Source organism: Pelophylax lessonae, assembly GCF_965119305.1.
Source record: "Pelophylax lessonae genome assembly, chromosome: 2".
NCBI classification, from domain to species: Eukaryota; Metazoa; Chordata; class Amphibia; order Anura; family Ranidae; genus Pelophylax; species Pelophylax lessonae.
Window position 1 is genome coordinate 201,701,141 of NC_138769.1, and position 26,496 is coordinate 201,727,636.

General features: G+C 43.0%; 1 protein-coding gene across 1 annotated transcript in view; it reads left to right on the plus strand.

Annotated features, from left to right (window-relative positions):
• The window catches only part of SYTL5 (synaptotagmin like 5), a 370,633-nt gene that overhangs the window by 150,661 nt on the left and 193,476 nt on the right, over positions 1–26,496 (plus strand). The window contains exon 2 of the mRNA XM_082245444.1: positions 6,540–6,915. Coding sequence (XP_082101570.1) covers positions 6,797–6,915 — 119 coding nt within the window. The 5' untranslated portion in view covers positions 6,540–6,796. The remainder of the gene's footprint in view (positions 1–6,539; positions 6,916–26,496) is intronic.

The window sequence follows — 26,496 nt, forward strand, 5'->3', positions numbered from 1 at the left end:
TGGGGGCTTATATAACTTCTACTTTCAATTAATCATATCCTCAGGCCCTGTTTTGTCTAATGCAAAGCAAAGGATGAAGTTGCAACACTATAACCATACATCACGAAGGGACACCCACTTTTCGCCACACGCACAAGTATTTAGGGTGGAAGGGGAGTATCTGAACTTATTCTCTGGCAAGAAAAGTCTGGGTATAGATATACCTAAAGGAGAACTATCATTCATTTTTTCTTATTGCTTTTTAATCCACCCCCTTTTGAAGCCCAAATTATGGGTGTTCTTTTTGGGGAGGTACAGCCAGCACAGAGCCCTGCCCCCTCTCTAAACTAAGTGAAATGTCACTATTATAAATGAACATTGCTTGTTTATTCATAGAAGTTAAAGATGACTTAGAGCTTTGGCATTGTGTATTGCATCTGCCAGTGCCCATTGTTTACACGCAGGTGCAGATACATTGTACAGACCCTCAACCCGAGTGATCTATAAGAGCCGGTGTTACGTTAGAAAACCATACCCCGTGAGAAATCCATACCCACGTCACTTCCTGTCAGGAACAGCTAAGCAGCGTAGCAGTGCGCATGCTCACAGCTCCGGATACGTCATTGAACAGCTGAGGAGCTGACAAGTGCGCATGCACGGTGGGTATGGATTTTTCACGGTAGTGTGTGTAATGTTACACCGCATCAGCTGTTGCGGCGTTTACATTAAAGGTTACATTAAAACAGCTCGGCTGCAATATGAGTCATCTCCGCTCCTATCCCTGTCACTTCCCTGATCTCGGCTACTAAATGTAAAAGCGGCGGGTGTATGAAATCTAAATGACGGAGATCTCGGCTCCGTGATTTATATTTTCATATACCCGCCGCCGCTTTTATGTTTAGTAGCCGAGATCAGGGAAGTGACAGGGGTAGGATCGGAGATGACTCATATTGAAGCCGAGCTGTTTTAATGTAACCTTTAATGTAAACGCAGCAACAGCTGAGGCGGTGTAACATTACACACACTGCCGTGAAAAATCCATACCCTCCGAGCATGCGCACTAGTCAGCTCCTCAGCTGTTCAATGACGTAGGTGCTGACGTAGGTGCACCGGAAGTGATGAGGGTATGGATTTTTTACGGGTATGGTTTTTTCACGGAACACCGGTTCACACTACTCCAACTTGTCAGGCGACTTGGTCACCTGACAAGTAGCGCTCCATGCTGTGCAATGGAACCGTTTTAATCAGAGCGACTCAAGTCACTCCGACTTAGAAAAAGGTTCCTGCACTATTTTTGGGCGAAGTTGGAGCGACTTGCATTGACTTCTATTATGAGAAGTCGTTTGCAAGCCGCGATGAAGTCTTGCTGCACGGGCGACTTCAACGTCGCCCAAAGTCGGGGCAACTTTGAGTCGGAGTAGTGTGAACCGGCTCTTACTGTTATGAGTGTACAAGCAGATCAGTAACTCATAATAATGACAGATCACTCAGCATACGGCTCTGTGTGTCTATCAGCAGCTGCTTTTAAACATACACAGCTTGACAGATGGCTTCATCGTTGTGTGAGTTTTCACTTTTCTGAATGAGCAAGCAGTCTGCCATCACTGATCTCTCATTCAAAAACTGAAATTATTATAACACAGCGCTGCAGTCGGACTGTGTATGTGTAAAAGCAGCCACTGATAGACACACAGCACAGTTGGCTGAAAGGCAGTGCTGGTCTCCAGAGCGGCCCCTGCTGCCTAGGACCAGACCTGTCAGTAACAATTCCTTCTATTTTCTATTTGTCAGACAGTTGTGGGGGAGGGGGGGGGAACTGTCTGATCACGCCTCCTAGAAACTAAGGAATGGATTGGAGCAGGACTAAGCCCTGGTTCACACCAATGCAACTTGTCATGCGACTTGACAGTTGGCATGACAAGTCACACCCATTTGCGAATTTGAAAAAGGTTCCTGCACTATTTATGTGCAATTTCAGTGCAACTTGCATTGACATCTGTTAAATAAAGTTGCACAGATGTCAACAAGCCGCACATGAAATCACACTGATAGTTGGCTTTGAAGTTGCACTGAAGTAGCACGACTTCAAAGCTGAACTGGCAGGGAAGCCATCAGAAATATTCGGGCCCCTTACACAGCTTTAGGCCTGGGCCCCCTGGGGCCTTACCACCAGCCTTGGGACGACTGGGCCCTTTGGGACGCCCGGGCCCCCTACATGTGTATGGACTGTCCCCCCTGATGGTGACCCTGTAAACTGGTGTGAACCAGGGCTAAGTGCGAATTTCCATGTAATTTCTATTCAGTTCTGTGCAACCTAAGCTCTAGTTTTTAATACTATTGTCTCTGTGTTTGTGTTGAGGTGGCTGATCCTTTTAAACCATGCCAGTTTTTACTGCACACTTCTTTATCTATCAAGTGTTCAGTACTTATACATCCGTGCAAGTATTTTGTTTGCTATATATAACACCCACACCTAAACATACTTGACATTTTTGTAGTTGGTTTATTGATCTTTTATACAGCACTGTCAACTGAATCACAAACAATATGGATGCAAAGTTAGAAGTATTTTTATAATGTTTCAATGGTATGTAAGTCATACCCTACGCATTATAGGAAGCATGTTTGCTCTAATGTTATGCCCCATACACACGTGCAGATTATCTGCAGACTTTTGTCTGCAGACTTACCAAAACCATATAATATGAGGTCAAACCTAAACACTTTCAATTTGTATGCAATCCGGCAGGCCCTTGCACTACATAGAAAAGGTAAGTCTGCAGACAAAAGTCTGCAGATAATCTGCACGTGTGTACGGGGCATTAGTCTGCCATTGGCTAGCTGTTGTGTAGCACATCAGAGGCAGTACATTTCTGTAAAAGTATGTGCCGAATAGGACAAAGATAGAAACTAAATTTGATTTAAATTTTTTTTTTTTTTTTTTGTGCAAATGGAAATTGGTGTAAATGTCAGCAGACAAATAGCTTTTGACAGTCAGATCATTATTTTACAACAGCATGTTGCCCTGTATGCCATGATTTTTAAAAATGGGTAGATTTACTTTCTAAAATTAGAGTCAGTATTTTCCAGTGTAATCGCAGGTTTTCCTTTATCTAAGTTCCTGGTGTTCACAATGTGAGGTCATTATGAGAACTACAGTATGTATGTACAAACTTCCTTCACTAACAATGTGCATTTCTAATGTCTGTGAGCTGTCACTTCAGTAAATTCCCTATAAAAGGTATGTTCTTTTATATGATCTGGTATTTTTCTTCATATGTCGATCCCACACACCAGGGTGGATTTGATTTAAATCAAGTCGATTAAATCATGATTTAAATCACTAGTAATAAGGCTTGATTTAAATCAACTCGGGTTAAATCATAATTTTTAAAGAGCAACTGTCATCTCTGTTCCGCAGTAGCTCCTCCTCTGACTTGCTGTTGACTCACCGACAGTCCCATTTACTTTATTGGGATGGCTGGTGAGGCAGCAGTGACACAACAAGGTGAGGGACCTTGGCGGCAGCAGGTGAATGAATGCCCGCTAACAGGCGCTGCCATGATGGATCTGAAATGATAGGTGTAAGGACTCCTTCTTGCTGGTAGTTAGTGTGAAAGTGAAGAGCTTGGATTCATTGAATAAGTTTAGCAAACATGTAAGTATTGCACAATATACAGCCTCATGCTACATAACTAAGCTCCATTTAATGCTGAATAAATTAAATTATTAATGTATCTTAAATAGAAAACTATCTTTAGATAGATTTTTACTCCAAAAGCATTTTATTAAAATAAATTTGATACAGTTCAAAAAAAATCTGATTTAAATCAAAAAAAACTATTTTTCTTTTTTTTATTTCTGTAAAAAAAAAAATCATTGATTTTTATCCACCCTGTACACCGTTTAGAACTATCTAGGGCATGTGTGTCAAACACAAGGCCCGCGGGCCGAATACGGCCCACCAGGTAATTTCATGTGGCCCTCACACCCAGGAGGTAGAAGTGAGATGAGGCAGCCTATGAAAGAGAGCTGAACCCTGCACATTGTGCATAGCATACCCTAAGCCCTGCTCTCTCTCTCTCTCTCTCTCTCTCTCTCGCACTCCTAGTATTTATTGCCCCATTAAAATCTTCCCAATTGGACCCCATCAACCGATCAGTGCAATTTAGGGGGGGGGGGGACAGGGGGTTGGTTGAGTTCCTGCACCTATTCTCTGAGAAAAAAAGGCGTGCATAAATGTATCTAGTCTTACAGATACAACCGGCCCTTTGAGGACAACCATAATGCTGATGCGGCTCGCAATTAAATTGAGTTTGACACCACTGATCTAGGGGGAGGTTCTGCAAATTGTTGTCAGTTATACGCCGCTCCAGCCTGTGTCTATTGTTTGTATGTGCTTAGAATGTATTTTTATTTTTTAATAAAATTAATTTGAGAAAGATCAAAAAAATCATTGATTTTTATCCATCCTGCCACACACATAAGTAAACAGTGATCGCACTGCATATGAGGTATCGCCGTGAACCTCAAAGCGAGAGCAGTAATTCTATCATCAGACTGCCTGTCTAACTCTAACCTGGTAACCTGTTGTCTTTTAAAGCATTGCCTAGAGGGATTTTTAAATACCGTAGAGTAGATTGTGGCCATTCGCCAAATTTATTAAATTTTTTAAGCAAGACATGTTAGGAATCTGATCACTTGGTGTAACATCATCTTTTAAAACTTAGAAAAAAATGGGTATTATATTGTATTTGTGTGCACTAAAATTCATTAAAGTTTATTTTTTCCCAAAAATTTACATTTGAAAAACATCTGCGAAATATCGTTTGACATAAAAAATTGCAACCACCAACATTTTTTCTCCCAGGCCTTTGCTTTCAGAAATTATTTTATGTATATGGCTTTAAGTAATTATCTAGTAAAAAAACATTTTTTACATTTGTGAGAGAAGTGTCAGAATTGGCTTGGGCAGCTAGTGGTTAAAGAAGAACTGAACTTTAGAGGCTATACCCCAAATAAGGCATCCAGTGGGCTAAGTACTTGTCTTCATTATTGCCTGTGGTCTTCTCATTGCTGTTTTTTTTTTTCCCTTAACACACTTACAATGCCTTTTTCTGCACTGTGTTTCTGCGTGGAGGTAGCAATCCTAGTATAAGTGCAGGGCTTTGCTTCCTTGTGTCAAAGCTTAAACAAGGAAAAAAATAAGCAGCACTGTAGTGACATTACCAAATCTCAGTCCACGTCTCCAAATACTACTATTTAGAGCAGTGGTGGCCGGTCCACAAGTCCCCCCCATCCCGCACAATCTGCTGCCCTAGCTAGCTCAATCAAACATCATGTCTCTGGCCGTGCACTGTGCAGGGTGCTGGACCAACAGATCTCTACCAGGTCCGTCACCCCCTCACAAGCATGTGATCAGAGCCCAAGGCCCCAATTTACCTGTTTTTAATGATGTCCTCAGGACGCAGAGCACTGCGCCCCGAACCCTCCCACCATGCGATACCAGTGATTTAACGCGCAGATTCCAGCTTCCTGCCCTGGGCCATCAGGACAGGAGTCAAAAGACCCAGAATCAGAAAAGAAGCCTGGGTCAACATAAGCCTCGGCACTGGGCACCAGGGGAGCCGTGACCGCTGCAGGGCTCTTCCTGCAGGGTGGGTACGGACCTAGAGAAGCCCGCCCACGTCCCCCAAAATCCTCCAGCACCAGCCGCCACTGATTTAGAGACATGAGATCTCATGCTTTTGATATACAGTAAGGAGGCTATAGGTACAGGAGTGCTTTGGCATCTTCACACACCAGTAAACACCTAATTTTTAACTGGATTTCCAGGTTCATGGGTAAAAAAATTGTAAATAAAGAAAAAACAATATAGCATATACAATTGCGACACAAATCATATTGTAATTGAATGTTATTAAAAATTACCTTTCCTTTTCAATCTGCAGCCGCTGTAATTTTCTGAAAATGCAATGCAATATGGCTACCTGGAGCTGTTCTGTACACAGAGTGTGTACTGACCACACTCCAGAAACATAGTTTCCTGCTTGTGTGATTGGCTTATCAATTTTCCCAGAAGTCTACACTAAGATACAAATCAGATTTCTGGCATCCCCTGCAACAAAAATGTCATTTTTGGTGAGATACTCCCAATAGGAACCCGTCTAAAGGGATGCAGGCCAAGCAGCTTCCCTCATTGGTGCTCTGCAGCTGCACAGCTGGTTGATATTTATGAAACCACTCTTTTTAGACTCACTCAGCACAGAGGAACAAACAGGGATTTCTTCAGAATAACAAAAGGTAGGAATCTGCAACAAAGGTCGTTATCCTTGTAATGTACATCGATCACCCAGAGGGGAATTCTTTTTCTCAACAAAAGAGTTACGCTTTAAATGGTACACTAGCAGAATACTGTCTAAGCGCAATGAACATTTTAGACGTTACCGATGCCATACCAAATCTTCACTTTTTAAGTTCAATTCTGCTTTAAGAGACATTGTGACATTCAATAGCATAATGCATTGTATTCATTTATTTCATTGATTTCTTTTTTTCAGATTAAATAACAATGACTTTTGCACGTTGTCGATGGCCCAACATCTACAAACGGCAGACTAGCTCTTGTGGATCTGCAACAGTAAAAATTGTTGCCGGAAACTTCTTTGCATTTGTTGTATTTTGGAGGCACTATCTGTGATTTTTTTTTTTTTTTTTTGGGACAATACATTGTATTTTATCTGAATGAAGCTAATTAAACAAGTACCTTTGGCAAGAGAACACCATCAACATTCTATTACACTGCCAGAAATAAACAATGTCTAAGAACATGGAAATACTCAATTTGTCTTATTTAGTGGATCAAGAACGAGAGGCGATATTGGCTGTGCTGAAAAGAGATGAAAACCTGAAGAAAGTGGAGGACAAAAGAGTACGGTAAGACACGTGATTGTATATTATCTGTGCGCAACTCAAAACACTATTTCAGATTTTGATTATCTCAATGAGTTAAGATGCTATACACTGGAAGAATTTCATAAGAAAATTTTCATTTTAAGAATTTTTGATTTTCTGATCATTGAAGGAGAAGTACAACCACAGTTTTTTTGGCTGTACTTCTCCTGTGGATCACAGGAGTGCAGTTTGTTCTGTACTCCTGTGACTCGTTTTCAGCAGACAGCGGGCTGAAGCCCCCTGTTGGCTGACGTCACTGAGCCGGTCCAGGCTCGGGCAAGATCGTATCAATGAAGTCGGGATCCGCCCACATGCCTGGACCAGCACACTGCTCAGCCTCTCAGCGAGCCGCTGAGAGCCTGAGACAGCCGCTCCCACCCCCTCCAAAGCCCAGTGCTCCAGAGAACGCAGGGGGGGGGCAGAGCAGAGAGCTGCTGCCTGACAGTAAGCAGCTCTCTGCTCAGGGAGCACTGAGAACCGTGAGATCAGAGGTGTTTAATCGGTTCCCAGTGTTAGAGGCGCCTAGGGACAGATGCAGCACTGGGCCGATGCTGTATCCACCTAGGTAAGTGTGATTCTTTAACCACTTCTGGACCGGAAGATTTTCCTGCTAAATGACCAGGCCCTATCTTTTGCGATTCGGCACAGTGTGATTTTAACGGACAATTGCGCGGTCGTGTGCCGCTGTACCCAAGTAAAATTGATGTCCTTTTTTCCCCACAAATAGAGCTTTCTTTTGGGGGTATTTGATCACCTGTGCGATTTTTATTTTTTGCGCTATAAACAAAAAAAGAGCAACAGTTTTTACAATTTTGAAAAAAAATATATATATTTCACATTCTGCTATATGACATTCCCAAAAAAAATAAAATTAAAAAATCTAAATTTTTTAACATTTTAGGCCAATTTGTTTTCTGCTACATATTTTTGGTAAAAAAAAAAATCACAAAAAAGATATTTTTATTGGTTTGCGCAAAAGTTATTGCGTCTACTAACTACGGGAAATATTTATGTCATTTTTATTGTTTTTTTTGTTGTTTTTTTTAGTAATGGCGACATTTTTGACACTTTTGGAGGTACCAGTGACATTACTACAGTAATCAGTGCTAAAAATATGCACTGTTACTGTAATAACGCCATTGGAAGGGAAGGGGTAATACTGTTGGTGATCAAGGGGTTAAATGTAAGCCTAGGAGAGTAATTCTAACTGTGGGGGGAGGGGGTTGGGCTTGTGAAATGATTACAGAGACATGCGATCCTATATATAGCATGATCACATAGTCTCTGTGATCATTGCAGGGAGAAGGACGGACGGCTGTGTTTACATCAGCCATCCGTCCTTTTCTCTCAGCGGGGAGAGATCGCCGGTGTCAGGTGACAATCAGAGCCGCCTGACACACGCGCCAGCTTCCCCGCTGACGAGAGGGGGCAGAAACGTGCCGCTGCTGGCGCGCGTTCGCCCCTAGCTCCTCCCAGGCAGATGCCGTCTATTACATACTTGCCAACTGTCCCTTTTTTCCTGGGACAGTCCCTGCAAATAGGAGCCTGTCCCAGGTCATTTATATTGTCCCTGGAAGCGCCTGTTAATCAGGCTGCCCATAAATGTTACGCAGAAGTAGTGCAGCTGAATGGGAGACTTACTCCAACTCTGCTACTGTGGCCTTAAATGTGAAATTCTCTTTTTAATTTCCTGTAATTCTCTCTATATTGGAGTACACTCTATAATCTGATAAGGAGGCAAAATTAATTATGCAGAGTGGGCGGGGCTTCGGGGAAGTGGGTGTGGTAATTGATAGCTGTGCTCCCAAGTGTCCCTGGAAAAAATATTTAAATGTTGCCAACTATGCTATTAACGTCATTTTGCCTGTAGCTGCCACTCTGCTGACGTTAAAATACAGTAAGCCGACGGTTAAAGCGGAGTTCCGGGCACAGAATCGTTTTTGTATAATTCACTGCATGGTTTTCCTTACCCTTTGCTGAGCCTGAATTGGATATTCCCGTTTTTTTTTTTTTTTCCCCTTACCTGTTTAGAGAGCATTATATACTCACCTTTCCATCGACTTCCTCCCTCCAGAGCCGCGGCTCTCCCCGTCACTTCCGGTCCCGCAATGCGTCCTGGGAGCTCTTACTCGGCGCTCCCAAGATGCACTGTGCAGTGACGTAGGCGGCCGGCCACTCTTATCGCGCGATTTCCTCTAACATTGCCGGACGGAAACCAGTACTATGCCGATCGCATAGTACTGGGCATGCGCGAGATTTCGCGCTCGACTCACAGACCTACGCCCACTCGAATGAGGAAGAAGGGAAGACCTTTCCCCACAACGGAATCGGCGATCCACAAGAAAGATGGCGGCGCTCGTCCAAAATTTTATAAAGTAAGATTTCATACTTGCAAAAAGATTATTCCAGTCTAAGAAACAGGATTAGCGGATATATAGTGGTGTAAGGGTCACTGTTTGGGGGACATTAAAATAAAAAAAACGATTCTGTGCCCGGAACTCCGCTTTAAAAACAAAAAAAAAAACGTACTTCTCTTTTAATGAGGTCAAATCAACATTTATTTTAATTTGGGAAAAGTCCATTCACTCCAAAATCAAATGTTAAAGGTCATCAAATGTGCTGAACAATCTTTATATGAATGTTATTACAAACATTAATTTGAAAATCTATGGCCAGCTTTTTTTTCTTGTCTGCTTTATCATAGCCAGAAAAGTTGTGTGAACTGCTGAGCACACTGTATGCACACTTCACTTGCTACGTTTTCTTTGGTATAGATGCTATAGATTTGAGTTCATGTTAGATGTATAATTTATTGTTCATTCCCATATCATTAGAGTCATGTTTTTCCTGGGGTACTGCTTCAAGGTAACAGATTTTTTACACTGATTGCTAAAGAGAAGGAAAGAACACTGGCCATAACACATTCTAGGTTTTTTTTTTTACATTTGTAAAAATAAAAATTAAAAAAAGGATTTATAGGTTATATTGCTGATATGCTTACTTGTGGCATGAAAGAAAAATCATGTTCAAATAGAAATGATGAAAAATAATGAAAAACCAGCCCGTAGTGCCTTCTAGAATATGTAGGAGTAAATTTGTTGCATGTAGGTTGCCGCTTGAGTTTTTAAATGTTTAAACAGTCATGCATTCCATTATTGATTTTTCAGTCTTTGGTAGATACTGGAGGGTTAAACCACCCGACAGCTTCTTATATCTCTCAGGGAATCTATTCATGAAATCCCTGTACTCAAGTCTTCATGCGCACTGATTTATTTTAAACGCTGTTTCTCCTGATAGGAGAAAATAAGTATTAAAAACACACCTAAGCTGCATTTTTTTCAAATGTTTTTTGGTGTGTTTAGCCGCATTTGGCGTTTTGGTGTTTATTTCATTGGCCACAATTTTCATTTATTCTGGCCACTGAAATGAGTAAACACTCAAGTGCCCTAGTGCAGGGATTCCCAAACTACGGCCCTGCAGCTTTTGCGGAACTACACATCCATCCCATGAGGCATTGTACAACTCTGACAATCACATACATGACTAGGCATGATGGGAGTTGTAGTTCCTGAACAACTGCGGGGCCATAGTTTGGGAATCCCTGCCCTAGTGCTTAGGTTTAAATAGACATGTTTAGCCACATTTGGTGTTTTTTTGCACAAAAGCTCCTCTCTTGAAGGGTATTCCTCTGTTTTCTTTAAAATGAGTTTGATCTGCCTCTAAACACTGCTGCTGCTCCTCAATTCCTCAAAAATCCTATGTGCGCATGGACTCAGAGAGGGACTTTGGCCCCTTTCACACGAACGATCCAATCAGATCCGCCTGTCAGTTTTTTTTGGCAGACCTGATCGGATCCTCTATGCATCCCTATGGGGCAGCAGATGTCAGCGGAGACATCTCCGCCGACACCCGCTACTATCCGATTCTGATCCTGTCCGTCCATGGGATCGGATTGGATGGGATCGGATGAGAACGGACAGGCGATCTGTTCTCATCCGATTCCCCCGTAGAGAATAGCGGGGATCTGACACCTCCCTCTCCGCACAGTGAGTGGAGACGGAGCTGTCATCCGCCTGCTCAGCGGGGATCGATCCCCCGCTGAGCAGAACGGAGTCCGCTGATGGAGGCGGACTGTGTGAAAGGGCCCCTAGGCTCCTTTCACACTATCCGTCCGTCGGACAGATTCCGTTTTTCTCAGCGGGGGATTGAGCCGCCGATCCCCGGCGGAGCAGGAGGATGACAGCTGTGTCTCCGCGCTGTGTGTGGAGACACAGCCGTCAGTTCCCCATGCATCTCTATGGGGGAAATCGGATGGGAACGGACCGTCGGTCCGTTCTCATCCGATCCCATCCGATCCGCTGGACGGATGGAAAATAGGGTTTCCATCCGTCCAGATTTGACGGATCGGATCGGGTGTCAGCGGACATGTCTCCGCTGACATCCGATCCCCCATAGAGATGCATGGGGGGACCGTTCAGATCCGCCAAAAAAATGGACAGGCGGACCTGAACAAGTCCGCCTGTGTGAAAGGGGCGTTATACTAAAACTGGAGAGTGCAAAATCTGGTGCAGCTCTGCATAGAAACTAATCAGCTTTCAGGTTTTATTGTCAAAGCCTAATTGACCAAGCTGAAGTTAGAAGCTGATTGGATACGATGCACAGCTGCAACACATTCTGAGTACACCAGTTTTTGCAAAAAAACACCACAAGCCTCAGTATTGTCAGTTTAGGAGCAGCGGTGTGCTTCCCTCCAAAGGCATCTGTATTAACAGATCTCACTGATGGAGTACTGCATAGCGCCTTCTATACCATTTTACTTATTATCAGCATTAATATAGACGCCTAACATTTTCATCAGTTCATACCCTCAAGGATCTTACACTGTAACCTTGCATACATATAGTAGGGCCAGTTTAGACAGGAGCCATTTTACTTACTAAAATGTCTTTGAGGTATGGGTGGAAACCCATGCAGGTACAGGGTCCCCGACCAGTGTTCTCAGCTCCTCCTTTTCTGTGTCTGCCCCATAGCAAGCGCTTGCTTTGGGAGCAGACACACGGGCTCACTCCGGGAGCCAGGCTCTGTGTGTCCATAGACACACACAGCACATCTCGGCCCCGCCCCTGCTCCATCCTCATAGGGTTTGATTGACTGCAGCCGAAGCCAATGGCTCTCGCTGCTGCCTCTGTGCCTGTGAGGAGAGAACAGTGATTCTGCTCTTGGGCGCAGAGCTGGATTGAAAGAGGAGTCAGGTGAGTATTTGGGGAGACTGGGTGGAGCCGATACTGGAAGGTTTTTTTACCCTAATGCCTGGAATGCATTTAGGTAAAAGACTTTATGCTTTTAAAACCACTTAAAACCATAACAATAGCATGTCAGCTGGATTGCTATCATTTTCAGTTGGAAACGTTCTCCTAGTAACGGCTACCAAGCAAAGGGGGAAGAGCTGTCATCCGCCTGCTCAGCGGGGATCGATCCCCCGCTGAGCAGAACGGAGTCCGCTGATGGAGGCGGACTGTGTGAAAGGGCCCCTAGGCTCCTTTCACACTATCCGTCCGTCGGACAGATTCCGTTTTTCTCAGCGGGGGATTGAGCCGCCGATCCCCGGCGGAGCAGGAGGATGACAGCTGTGTCTCCGCGCTGTGTGTGGAGACACAGCCGTCAGTTCCCCATGCATCTCTATGGGGGAAATCGGATGGGAACGGACCGTCGGTCCGTTCTCATCCGATCCCATCCGATCCGCTGGACGGATGGAAAATAGGGTTTCCATCCGTCCAGATTTGACGGATCGGATCGGGTGTCAGCGGACATGTCTCCGCTGACATCCGATCCCCCATAGAGATGCATGGGGGGACCGTTCAGATCCGCCAAAAAAATGGACAGGCGGACCTGAACAAGTCCGCCTGTGTGAAAGGGGCGTTATACTAAAACTGGAGAGTGCAAAATCTGGTGCAGCTCTGCATAGAAACTAATCAGCTTTCAGGTTTTATTGTCAAAGCCTAATTGACCAAGCTGAAGTTAGAAGCTGATTGGATACGATGCACAGCTGCAACACATTCTGAGTACACCAGTTTTTGCAAAAAAACACCACAAGCCTCAGTATTGTCAGTTTAGGAGCAGCGGTGTGCTTCCCTCCAAAGGCATCTGTATTAACAGATCTCACTGATGGAGTACTGCATAGCGCCTTCTATACCATTTTACTTATTATCAGCATTAATATAGACGCCTAACATTTTCATCAGTTCATACCCTCAAGGATCTTACACTGTAACCTTGCATACATATAGTAGGGCCAGTTTAGACAGGAGCCATTTTACTTACTAAAATGTCTTTGAGGTATGGGTGGAAACCCATGCAGGTACAGGGTCCCCGACCAGTGTTCTCAGCTCCTCCTTTTCTGTGTCTGCCCCATAGCAAGCGCTTGCTTTGGGAGCAGACACACGGGCTCACTCCGGGAGCCAGGCTCTGTGTGTCCATAGACACACACAGCACATCTCGGCCCCGCCCCTGCTCCATCCTCATAGGGTTTGATTGACTGCAGCCGAAGCCAATGGCTTCGGCTTCATTTTCAGTTGGAAACGTTCTCCTAGTAACGGCTACCAAGCAAAGGGGGAAGAGGAAGGAAGGTTATATCTGTAAAATAATCATAGTAAGGGCATACTTCCAAGCAAATATTTGACTGACTGGATAATAAGGAAGAAGAAGTACAGAAAATAAAAAGGCAAAGCCTTGATATTCCAGTCTATGTTGCCTGGATCTTCATCGTCTATGCAATGACTAGTTTGGAAAATCTCCTTATAACCTTGCTGGAAGCTGTGCGGCCTCCTGCTGAAAATAAAAATGTCACAGGCTGCTGGAAGGCAGTAAAACGGGGCAACTAGTCATTTTCTCATAGTGGGTAAAGCAGTTATCTGCTGGCAAATTAACGTTACCTAAACGGAGAATATTTGTTCACAATATCTATCCAGCTAAAACTGACACCACTCATTATGCTGTTGAAGAAAGGCTATGAAGTTACCAAGCGCAAATCACAGACATACTGCTGGAAAGTAATTGTGAAATATGCTGCTGAAATAATATAATTTGCTTTATTTCAGCATATTGCAAGTTCAGTGTTTAATTTATGTTCAGTCTGGCAGCCCTTATGTTCCATTTAGCTCTTGCTCGCTCTGAGATTCATATGCTCAGTTAAGAGAACAATTTCAAATCTCAGTAATTTAGTTCTGTCAAAGTAAAGCAGATATTAAAGGGAATGTACAAACTCAGAAACCCAAGGCACATAGTTTGTTACAAGTCTTTTTTTTTTGCTTATCTAAATTTATTCATTTGTTTCCAAATTGTAAAGCCCCAGGAGATGACGGGCTATCTATAGAGGTTCACAAGAGTTATGCTAAGCTTATTCTACTATTTCTCTTGACAGTGTTTCATGCCTAGTTTGAACAACATTGCCTACTACTCTTAATGACATGAGTCACTATCATACTGTTACTAAAACTGAGTAAAGCGCCATTAGACCTTGCCTGTATAGACTTTATACCTCTCCTTTAGAATGACTTTAAAATATTATCCCTGATTAGATCTAAGCCAAATATCACCATGTTTCGATATGGCGAATTACATTAAAAAATCATGCTTTATGCCAATGATACATTGCTGCTGTTGGGGGATACTTCCTCTTGCATAAAGCTAAAGCCCCGTACACACGCGTCGAAAATTGGCAGGGAATTTTCATCCAACGTCCGATCTACCGATTTTCGGCTTGTTAGTATGATGCTTCCGACAACCGACTCCGACTTTTAGCAGAAAAAAATCTGGTGTGCAGACTATAAAATTTTTGTCCGCAGTCAAAACACGGCCGATTTTCGTGCAGTCAGTACAGATTTCAACAGGGAAAAATCTTATGAGCAAGTCTGGGCATGCTAAGAGAAGAAAGAACACAAAGAAAGCAAACCAACACATGACATCACTTCTGAAGCAGATTTTTGTTGGGCGAGAAAATTCGTGTGCAGTCTAGGCACATTCCAACCAACAAAACACCACTCTGGACAAAAGACGGACGATCGGTCGGCCGATAATCGTTGCGTGTGTACGGGGCTTAAGTCTGATATTTCCACATTTGGGGTTTACTGGGCCCTTACCATTATTTGGTCCTAGTCTTCACTGATGCTTTTGGGTGGATCTGAGCAGCCAGTGGCCCAGTCATACTCAGTAGAGTTAACATCTCATTTAAGTATTTAGGAATCCAGATCGGACCGACTCTTGCTGATTTTTTTTGCCTCAATATAGCCCCTTTATTTTAGAGATAAAGTGAAGATCTAGAACAAATTATGGCTATTACTTATAGGTAAAAACTAAATCTTATTAAAATGATCATTATGCCCCAACTTTTACACTGCAGCCTGGCTCCACAACAGGGATTCTTCTATACCAGGGGGCTCCAAACTTTTCAAACAAAGGGCCAGTTTACTATCCTTCAGATTTTAGGGGGGGTCCAGGTAGTGGCCAGTGAGGGTGGAAAATGTCTCAGGCCCAGCATCAGTGAAAATAAACATGGACTCAGGGTTTGTAATCAGTGGGACGAGGAGTAGTGCCCTATCATTGCTATTAGTGAGAGTAACAGTACCCCATCATTGGTATCAGTGGAAGATATAGTACCCCATTGTTTTGTTTCAGTTGGAGGAATATTACCATATATCGTTGGCAAGAATAGTGCTCCAAGGGCCGGATAAAGGCTCACAAAGGGCCACATCTGGCCCTCGGGCCACAGTTTGGCGACCCCTTTTCTATACCATATGAAAGCCCAAGATATTCCCTCAGGGCTTGAACCGTTGCTGTTCCACAAACCCAATAAATCATTCCTAACTTACGCGCTCATCTAAAAGATTTGAAATAAGACAAAACAATTACAACAGGTAACAGGCTTATTACACTTCACTTATTACAGCCCCATATGGCACAATAATATATAGACAGAACTGGCCAAAGTGCAATGTAGAGTTAAATGAATAGTTTACGGAGGTTACCCATTTAAAACAGATATTTGTCAACAGACCCGTTCAGACAGGGGCGACACGACTTGGTGGGGCGACCTGTGAAGTCCCGGTGCACAGCGTGCACCGCGACCTCGGCGCGACTTGCACAGACTTTATATCATTGAAGTCAATGCAAGTCACCTCCAGGTCGCCCCAAAGTAGTACAGGACCCTTTTTCTAAGTCGGAGCGAGTTGTGTCCTATTAGAACGGGTCCTGTGCTAATCAATGGCGACCGACCGCGACCAAGTCGCCTGACAAGTTGCGCTAGTGTGCATGGGGGCTTATGTTTTTGGGGAGCTGAATAAAAATGTTGCCTCCCGCAACATATGCACTGCTTACATATACAACTTCATCACGTGGTACAAGCCCAGGGCAATACTTGCACATGGGTGCTTTCCCCCACGCCACTCTTCAATCCAATGTGTAACACTGAAATTACAAATGTCTTAATATCCTGTTGCTATGCTATGTTGTTAACCTTATTCCCTAAAAATCATCCCTCCAATGCATTCAAGCAATGGGAGAAGGATGTAGCTCAGTTTATTGAAGAACAACTTGAGGAGGCACTACAGGCAGTATAGGTTATCTCCCACAGCGTTTTGCAACAGCTTTATTGATTATACATTTTGCTACTTTCTCATGATACCCTTGTCAAAATTCTCAGAATGGGGGTGTCAGCTGACCTACTCTGTGGTAGGTGCCCCAGTGACCATGGCGGTTTAATAAATTTAATTTGGTGCTGTCCCAGACTCCACATCTATAGGACAGGACTGACATTAAATAAGGTATTTTAGTCTACTATTCAAACTGAATAAAAAACAATATGTTCTGGGCATATTAGATAATCTGATGGTACAATAACACACTAAAGAAGCAATTTCAAGAGCGCTGTTTCAAGCCTGTAAACTTGTACTGCCTGCTGGAAAATTACCATATCCCCCTTTCTATTAGCGAGTGGATATGGCAGGTTGGGTCCAAAATGTAATTGGAATGGTACATTTACCAGCACAGAGTCTGCCCTGATAAGTTCAAAAAGATATGGGAGCCCTGGCTCGATGAACCTGGTCTATCCTTACTGGATCTGGTGATAGGCAGAGTGGTGTCTTTTGAAGGTAGAAGTAGGCCTGCTTAATGCTTCATTACTTGTCTTTACCTTTTACCAAATAAATCTTATTCTCATCAGTTATGATTAATAGACTGATGTGGTTATCGTTATGTCAGTCATGTTTCATGCCTATGTACCCATTGCAACTGCTGTTTTTGTTTCCCCTGTGCTGAAATCCCATTGTTGTTCTGGATTTTTTTTAAACTTTTCAGTTCTCTCTTTGATAGAAAAAAATATTTATTTAGAATCCTGACACTTGTCTCCTGTAAGGGGCTCTTGGCGAGGACAGAGATTTTATAATGGTCAGTCTTTTGTGTTTAGCAATCTACACCGGATATAGAAATACGGGAAAACTTAGGGAACAGTGACCATAGGTCAATTGGTTTCTGTATTAATTACAGTAATAGGAAACACAAGGGTAATATAAGGACACTGAATTTCAAAAGAGCCAATTTCCCTAAACTGCGCTCGCTGCTAGAAAATATCAAATGGGATAGAACCCTGGGAACAAAGAACACGGAGGAAAAATGGGAGTGCTTCAAGAGCATACTTAACAAGGGGGTGGGCCAGTGCATTCCACAGGGAAATAAATTTAAAAGAGCAAAACTAAACCCTGGGTGGCTAAACTCCAACATAAAAATGTATATTAGAGCTAAAGAAATGGCCTTCAAAAAATACAAGACTGAGGGGTCATTAGCAGCATTTAAGCACTACAAAGAGTGTAATAAGAAATGTAAAGACGAAATCAGGGCGGCTAAAATAGAACACGAGAGACATATAGCGGAGGAGAGTAAAAAGAACCCCAAGAAGTTCTTTAAGTATATAAACAGTAGGAAAGCGAGGCCAGAGCACATTGGCCCCATAAAAGATGATAAAGGAAAAATGGCCACTGAGGACAGAGAAAAGGCGGAAGTGTTAAATAATTTCTTTTCTTCAGTCTTCACAAAGGAATCGGGGGGCTACACGAACCCAGCTGGTAAGGCCGAACTAAATAATACACCTCAGGAAGTGCCGCCATGGCTAACAGAGGATAGACTTAGAGCTAAACTAGAGAAACTTAACATAAATAAATCCCCGGGACCGGATGGCTTGCACCCGAGGGTTCTTAATGAGCTCAGCCAGGTGATTGCCAGACCGTTATTCTTGATCTTTAAGGATAGTTTACAGACGGGTATGGTGCCAGCTGATTGGAAAAAAGCCAACGTGGTACCAATATTTAAAAAGGGGCCGAGATATATCCCGGGTAACTATAGGCCGGTCAGCCTAACATCAGTAGTCTGCAAGATTTTGGAGGGGATGTTAAGGGACCACATACAAGACTTTAGTAATGAAAACGGTATTATAAGTAGTAATCAGCATGGATTCATGAAAAATCGTTCCTGCCAAACAAATCTATTAACCTTCTACGATGAAGTGAGCTGCCACCTAGATAAAGGAAAGCCTGTGGATGTGGTGTATCTGGACTTTGCAAAGGCCTTTGACACCGTTCCCCACAAACGCTTACTGTACAAACTAAGGAAGGTAGGTATGGACCATAAGGTGAGTACCTGGATAGAGAACTGGCTCCAGGGGAGAGTACAGAGGGTGGTGATTAATGGGGAGTACTCGGATTGGGCGGGTGTGGAAAGTGGGGTTCCCCAGGGTTCTGTCCTGGGACCAATCCTGTTTAATTTATTCATAAATGATCTGGAGGAGGGGATATCGAGTACAATCTCAGTATTTGCAGATGATACTAAATTAGGCATGCCAATATCTTCTATGCAGGATGTGGAAACCTTGCAAGCGGACCTGAACAAAATAACGGGGTGGGCAACTACATGGCAGATGAGATTTAATGTTGAAAAATGTAAAGTAATGCACTTGGGGGCCAGAAACCAGAAAGCAAGCTACTCACTAGGGTGGGAACCTCTGGGTGAGTCTAGGATGGAAAAGGACTTGGGGGTACTGGTAGACAACAGGCTTGGCATTGGCAAGCCGCTGCAAGCAAAGCCAACAGAATACTGGGTTGTATAAAAAAGGGGATTCACTCCAGAAATAAAGAGATTATTCTCCCGCTCTACAAGACTCTGGTCCGGCCACATCTGGAGTATGCTGTCCAGTTCTGGGCACCGGTCCTCAGAAAGGATGTGCTGGAACTGGAGAAAGTCCAGAGAAGGGCAACAAAAATAATTAGGGGAATGGAGGACATCAGCTATGAGGAAAGACTACAAGCACTGAACCTATTCTCTCTGGAGAAGAGACGATTGAGGGGGGATATGATATCAAAGTACAAATACTGTACTGGCGACCCGAGCATAAGGAACAAACTATTCAGAGAAAGGAGATACAATAAGACCAATAGTGGCCACTCACTAAAACTTGAGGAAAGGCAGTTTAACCTTAAAGTGCGTAAGGGGTTCTTCACTGTAAGAGCGGTAAGGATGTGGAATTCTCTTCCACAAGCAGTCGTATCAGCAGGGAGCATTGATAGTTTCAAAAAACTATTAGATGGACACCTTAAAGACCACAACATACAGGGGTATACAATGTACGGTTAAAAGCAAACACACACACACATCATAGGTTGAACTGGATGGACTGATGTCTTTTTTCAACCTCACTAACTATGTAACTATGTAACTATGTAACCAACATTTTCAACCTTATTACTCCAGAAGGTCCCTTCAAATAATTTCTGGGTCACAGGAAACCCCTTCAAAAGTTATTACATCTACAGCTCATAGTACAGTAGCAAGCTATATATATTATTAAATAAATGTAAAATTAAATTGATGTCGCCCTACATAAGCTCCCTTCTCCTATATCCTCAGTTTGGGGTATATTAATTAACCCTATTTGGTAATTTTTGTAGGGAACTAGGCTTTTATGATCTTTGGCATATTGCACACCTCACTGAGCTTCAATATACTTAAATATACTAAAACCCAAAATTCTCTTTCTCGTATAGATTTAGCATTGGGCTCTGCTGAAATCCTCCCTTACATTACTTCTACTTATATACGGCGAGAGGAGTCTCTGATCATTCTCCATTATTGATATCTGTTACCATAAGCTCTATGGTTAGTGGTGTTAGGTGGAGACTCAACCATTTTTGACTTTCTCTGTTTCCTGCCCATAGATCCATTCAGGAGTCCCTTACTTATTTCTTGGATATAAATATTAATACGGCACCATAATGTTTGGTGTGGGATGCATTGAAGGCATACTTTTGTGGTCTTCTCTTTAAAGAGATTAACACTATTAAACCTGCAAGTAGATGTGAATTGGATCGGGCAAATAGGTTGGTACTTGAGGCTGAAACCTCTTATATTCAGAACCCCTCCTCCAGTAATCATGCACATTGGTTGGATATGCAATCTAGATTGCAACAATTGTTGTGAAAAAGGGCATTTCACAAGCAATGTTTTCAAAAGCGACTGTCATGGGCAGAGGGAGAGCAAAATGGTAAGTTACTATCTGTAACGCTCCTGCGTTTCTTATATGGTGTGGATTTTCAGCTGCAGAAATAGTTCCACGTCAGCAGTCATGTAAGAGATATGCTGAGATACCATTCCCAACCTCAATGACTCATCATGTGTGGAAGGTCTTATTTCAGCCAGTAAATACACACAATTAGCAAGCTGGTTCTTAGAGTGACTTTATGCATGTGGTAACACAATGATGAAGGTTGAGGGATAGGTTGAGTGGAGGTGGTAGGTGATAGACACTTGAAGGTGAGACAGTAGCAGATGGATGCAGGAAGGTTTAGCAATGTTGTATGATAGCAGATGATAGAATAGCAGGTGGACATACAAAAGAGATCAACCCAGTGCAGAAAAGTAGCAGTAGTCTCAAGAGCTAGCAATCTAGTTTATGCAGATGTGATAAACAGTCTCTACTATGCAGAGCTAGATAGTGTAAGCTTAGTATAAGTTTATAGAGAATTCCCCTGCGGGGTACTTAGCACTATTAGCGATACAGCCGAAGGGTGGTTCAGGAGAGGCGGATGATCCAGTAGCGGGATACAGGGATCAGCGCAGCGAGGTTCCGTCAGCGAAGTAAGCTTGCAAGCATGGAAGCTTCAAGCAAGGTTAGCATCCAGATAAGGGTGTTTGAACGAACACATGTGAGTGAGAACCGACGCCTTAAATAGCCATCTAGTCTGGCGCTGAGTGATGACAGCTCCAGTCTTAAAGGTGTATGCGCACCTTTCCAAAAGTAAATGGTAGGGCGCATATACTTGTGGAAAGTGTAATTTAGGGTACCAAAGGTACCGGAACATTACAATACCCCCCCCTTAAGGCCTGCTCCTGAAGGCCTCTGGAGCTGGTTTGTCTGGGTATCTCGCATGAAAATTGCGGATTAATCTAGGGGCATGTATGTCAGAGGTGTTTAGCCAGGTGTCGTCTTGGGGCCCATAGTTCTTCCATCTAACCAAGTATTGAAGTCTTCTTCTGTAGATACGAGAATCTAGAATTTCTTTTATCTCGTATTCTTCTCCACCTTCAACTTGTACAGGAGGGGGAGGTGGAATATTAGGCCTTATTCCTTGGTCCGGAACATGGGGTTTTAGTAGCGACACATGGAAAATGGGATGGATTTTTAGGTCCATTGGCAATGTAAGCTGCACTGCAGCTTTTCCAATAAGTTTCTTGATTGGGAAAGGTCCCAAGAACAGAGGTCCAAGCTTTTTGCTAGGGATCTTCAGTCTCAAGTTTTTTGTTGAGAGCCAAACGAGGTCCCCGATAGTATACTGTGGAGAAGGTCTTCTACGAAGATCATAGTACTTCTTTTGTTGACTGTGAGCGTGTGCAATGGTAGTATTTAGTAAACCCAGAGAATCCTTTATTTGGGAAAGATAGTCTGAGGCTACTGGGTTATTTGAAGGAAGGATGCGTGGAGGGAGAATAGAGGGATGGAACCCATAGTTCAAGTAGAACGGACTCTGCTTGGTTGTACTGTGAGTTGCGTTGTTGTAGGCAAATTCTGCCAGGGGGAGAAGATCCAACCAATCATCCTGTTGGTAAGAAGTGTAACAACGTAAATACTGCTCGATGCATTGGTTGACATAGTTCTTGCCAGAATTTAGAAATAAATTGGGATCCACGGTCAGACAAAAGAGTTTTTGGGATACCATGTAATCTGAAGACATGTTTCATCAGAAGTTCTGCCGTTTGTTTGGACGAAGGTAGTCTGCGAATAGCAATGAAATGTGCCATCTTTGTCAGATGGTCCACTGACACCAAGATGGTATTAAATCCTTTGGAAGGAGGTAATTCTACGATGAAGTCCAATGACAGAACCTCCCATGGAGTTTGGGGTATTGGTAGACTGCATAGTAGACCGGATGGTCTCGTAGTGTCAATTTTGGACCTGGCACAGACATTGCATGAAGAGACGAATTTTTGTATAGATGTTTTCATGTCAGGCATCCAGAATTGCCGAGAAATCAAATTGAAAGTCTTTGTCATACCCATATGTCCTGCCATAGGCACATCATGCGATAATTCCAATATTTTGGTGCGTAGGGTAGGTGGTATGTAAAGTTTGTCGTTGTAGTAGAGGAAGCCTTCTGCATTGGTAGTTAGTTGTGGTGGGGGTGAATCCAACCTTATACCATGCAGAACCTCTTCCTTCAAGGAACGGACAACTCCAATAATGCGTTTGTGAGGTATTATAGGAACGGAAGGAATTTCAAAGTAGTTTTCTTCAGTTAGTCGTGATAGTGCATCCGCCTTTTTGTTCTTATCTGCAGGTGTGTAGGTCACTAGGAAGTTAAACCTTAGAAAGAATAGTGACCATCGTACCTGTCGATGCGAGAGAATTTTGCTAGTCTGAAGATATTGGAGGTTTTTATGGTCCGTGTATATAATTATTGGTAATTGGGTGCCTTCGAGTAAATGTCGCCAATTCTCCAGAGCCAATTTTATAGCAAGCAGTTCCTTCTCACCCACGGGGTAATTTATCTCGGGACTGCTCAGGGATTCAGAAAAAAAGGCGACTGGATGAAGTGGTGAAGTGGGGGTAGGTCGTTGGGAGAGTATTGCTCCTACTGCCAGGTTTGACGCATCTACCTCCAGAATGTATTGGAGGGATGGGTCTGGATGGCGTAATATGGGAGCGGAAGTAAACCTTGTCTTTAACAAGTGGAAAGCCTTATTTGCTTCTTCTGACCATTTAAATGGTATTTTTATGCTAGTGAGCTGTGTGAGGGGTCTCACAATAGCAGAAAAGTTTTTTATGAACTTCCTGTAGAAATTTGAAAATCCCAGGAATCGCTGTAGCGCCTTGCGTGTAGTTGGTGTAGGCCAATCCTGAATGCAGGATATTTTACTCATGTCCATCTCGATTCCTGTTTTGGATATGATGTAGCCTAGAAAGAGTACCTCATCTTTATGGAACAAGCATTTCTTCAGCTTCACATAAAGATTATGTGCAAGCAATCTCGATAATACAAGTCTTACATGTCTTATGTGTTCAGACAGGGTCCGTGAATATATAAGTATATCGTCCAGATATACCACAACACAGACATCTAGTAAGTCTTTAAAAATATCGTTTATAAATCGTTGGAAAACTGCAGGGGCATTGCATAGGCCGAATGGCATCACAAGATATTCGAACAATCCGTATCTAGTTCTGAACGCAGTCTTCCACTCATGTCCATCACGGATTCGAATGAGATTGTATGCTCCTTTCAGGTCTAATTTTGAAAAATAGGTAGCTCCACGCACCTGCTCAATGAGCTCAGGGATAAGCGGTAGAGGATAGCGATCTTTTATTGTGATAGCATTCAATTTCCTGTAGTCGATGATGGGTCTGAGACTTGAATCTTTATTGCGAACAAAAAAGAGTCCTGCTGCTGTGGAAGAAGTGGAAGGTCTAATAAAACCTTTTTCCAAGTTCTCATCCAAATAGGTTTTGAGATGGGCAAGTTCATCCTGTGAAAGAGGATAAACATGACCGAACGGCAATTTGCTATTTGGGAGTAGATCAATGCTACAATCATAGTCTCGATGAGGAGGTAATGCTTGAGCATTTTTCTCAAGAAAAACCTCAGAAAGATCCTGATAACATAGTGGTGCAATCTCATCTGTCACCACAGACAAAATCTTCCCGGAAAACGGGAGGTTACACGTTTCCTCGCAATAACAAGAAGAGAAGGTCAAGGACCGTTTCTTCCAATCTATGGTTGGTTGGTGTGTGTGCAACCAGGGAAGTCCCAACACAATGGGAAAGTGGGGTGATGGTATTAAATCGAAGGTAGAAGTCTCCCTATGAGACTCGTTAATAGTGACTAGAAGTGCTTGTGTCTGATCGGTGATCGGACCAGAGGATAACGGAACACCGGTAATAAGACTTACTGAGACAGGTTTGAGTTTAGAAATAATAGGAATTTTATTTAAAGCAGCAAAACATATATCCATATAATTTCCACAAGATCCTGTGTCAATCACGGCCTTAGTAGTAATCCTGTTCTGGTCCCACTGTAATGTCAAAAAAACAGAAATGTAGGGGTTAGTGAATGAAGTTGTCAATCCTCCTAGAGAGACATGTGAACACTCACCCTTCTTTTTGTTGACTAGGGGACAGACGTTTATCTTGTGATCCGGGGATGCACAGTACAAGCAGAGATTTTCATTTCGTCTTTTGGCTTTTTCCATAGTTGATAGCGGTGGGCGTATGGTTCCTACCTCCATAGGAACGGCCAGACTCCGAGAGGAAACGGATAATGGCATTCCCATCTTTTCAGCCTTTCTTTCTCGTAGTCTTCTATCTATGGTAATACTGAGTTGTATTAATGCATCCAGGGTTTTTGGCAGATCCGCTCGGGCGAGCTCGTCCTTAACGGCTTCTGATAGGCCAAGCCTAAATTGGGTTTTCAGAGATGCATCATTCCATTCTGAATCAAGGGTCCATCTCTTGAACTCTGCGACAAAGTCTTCCACAGGCCTCCTTCCTTGTTTCAAGGATCTTAACTGAAGATCAGCAGTACTCTGCCTATTGGGGTCATCATATAGGCTAGTGAGCTCTGCCAGGAACAAGGCATAGGAGTTGAGAAGCTGGTCGTTTTTCTCAAAAAGAGAATCTGCCCAGGCTCGAGGATCGCTTGATAGGTAAGAAATAATAGTACAAACCTTAATGTGATCAGTAAGGTAGGTACGAAGTTTTAGCAAAAAAAGTAACTCACATGCGTTTTTAAATTCGCGAAATTTTTTGCGATCGCCTGTAAATACCAAAGGGGGATTTATCTTGGGTTCAGGGGACTGAGCAGAGGTAAGTTGTGTCAGTCTAATTACCTGCTGCGACAGAGCCTGATTGTCTTCTTTTAATCTAGCAAGTGCGTGTATTAACGCAGATACTTGCTGTTTTAATTGTGTCACCTGAGTGGTTATTTCTGGAACTATTTCTGCTGAATCCATTTTTAGGTTCGTTCAATCTGTAACGCTCCTGCGTTTCTTATATGGTGTGGATTTTCAGCTGCAGAAATAGTTCCACGTCAGCAGTCATGTAAGAGATATGCTGAGATACCATTCCCAACCTCAATGACTCATCATGTGTGGAAGGTCTTATTTCAGCCAGTAAATACACACAATTAGCAAGCTGGTTCTTAGAGTGACTTTATGCATGTGGTAACACAATGATGAAGGTTGAAGGATAGGTTGAGTGGAGGTGGTAGGTGATAGACACTTGAAGGTGAGACAGTAGCAGATGGATGCAGGAAGGTTTAGCAATGTTGTATGATAGCAGATGATAGAATAGCAGGTGGACATACAAAAGAGATCAACCCAGTGCAGAAAAGTAGCAGTAGTCTCAAGAGCTAGCAATCTAGTTTATGCAGATGTGATAAACAGTCTCTACTATGCAGAGCTAGATAGTGTAAGCTTAGTATAAGTTTATAGAGAATTCCCCTGCGGGGTACTTAGCACTATTAGCGATACAGCCGAAGGGTGGTTCAGGAGAGGCGGATGATCCAGTAGCGGGATACAGGGATCAGCGCAGCGAGGTTCCGTCAGCGAAGTAAGCTTGCAAGCATGGAAGCTTCAAGCAAGGTTAGCATCCAGATAAGGGTGTTTGAACGAACACATGTGAGTGAGAACCGACGCCTTAAATAGCCATCTAGTCCGGCGCTGAGTGATGACAGCTCCAGTCTTAAAGGTGTATGCGCACCTTTCCAAAAGTAAATGGTAGGGCGCATATACTTGTGGAAAGTGTAATTTAGGGTACCAAAGGTACCGGAACATTACACTATCTAATATTGCCCATTCCCAATCCCAATCAGCTACTCTTTATGTAGGAACTGTAAAGGCTACTCTTTATGTAGGAACTGTAAAGGCTGTAAAATCCTGTAAAGGATTTTAAAATTTCCAAAAGGATATTTTGGAAATTTTAAAATCTTTTTATTAACAGTTGTTTTCCTCTCAAGTTAATTTTACTGCTGTTGA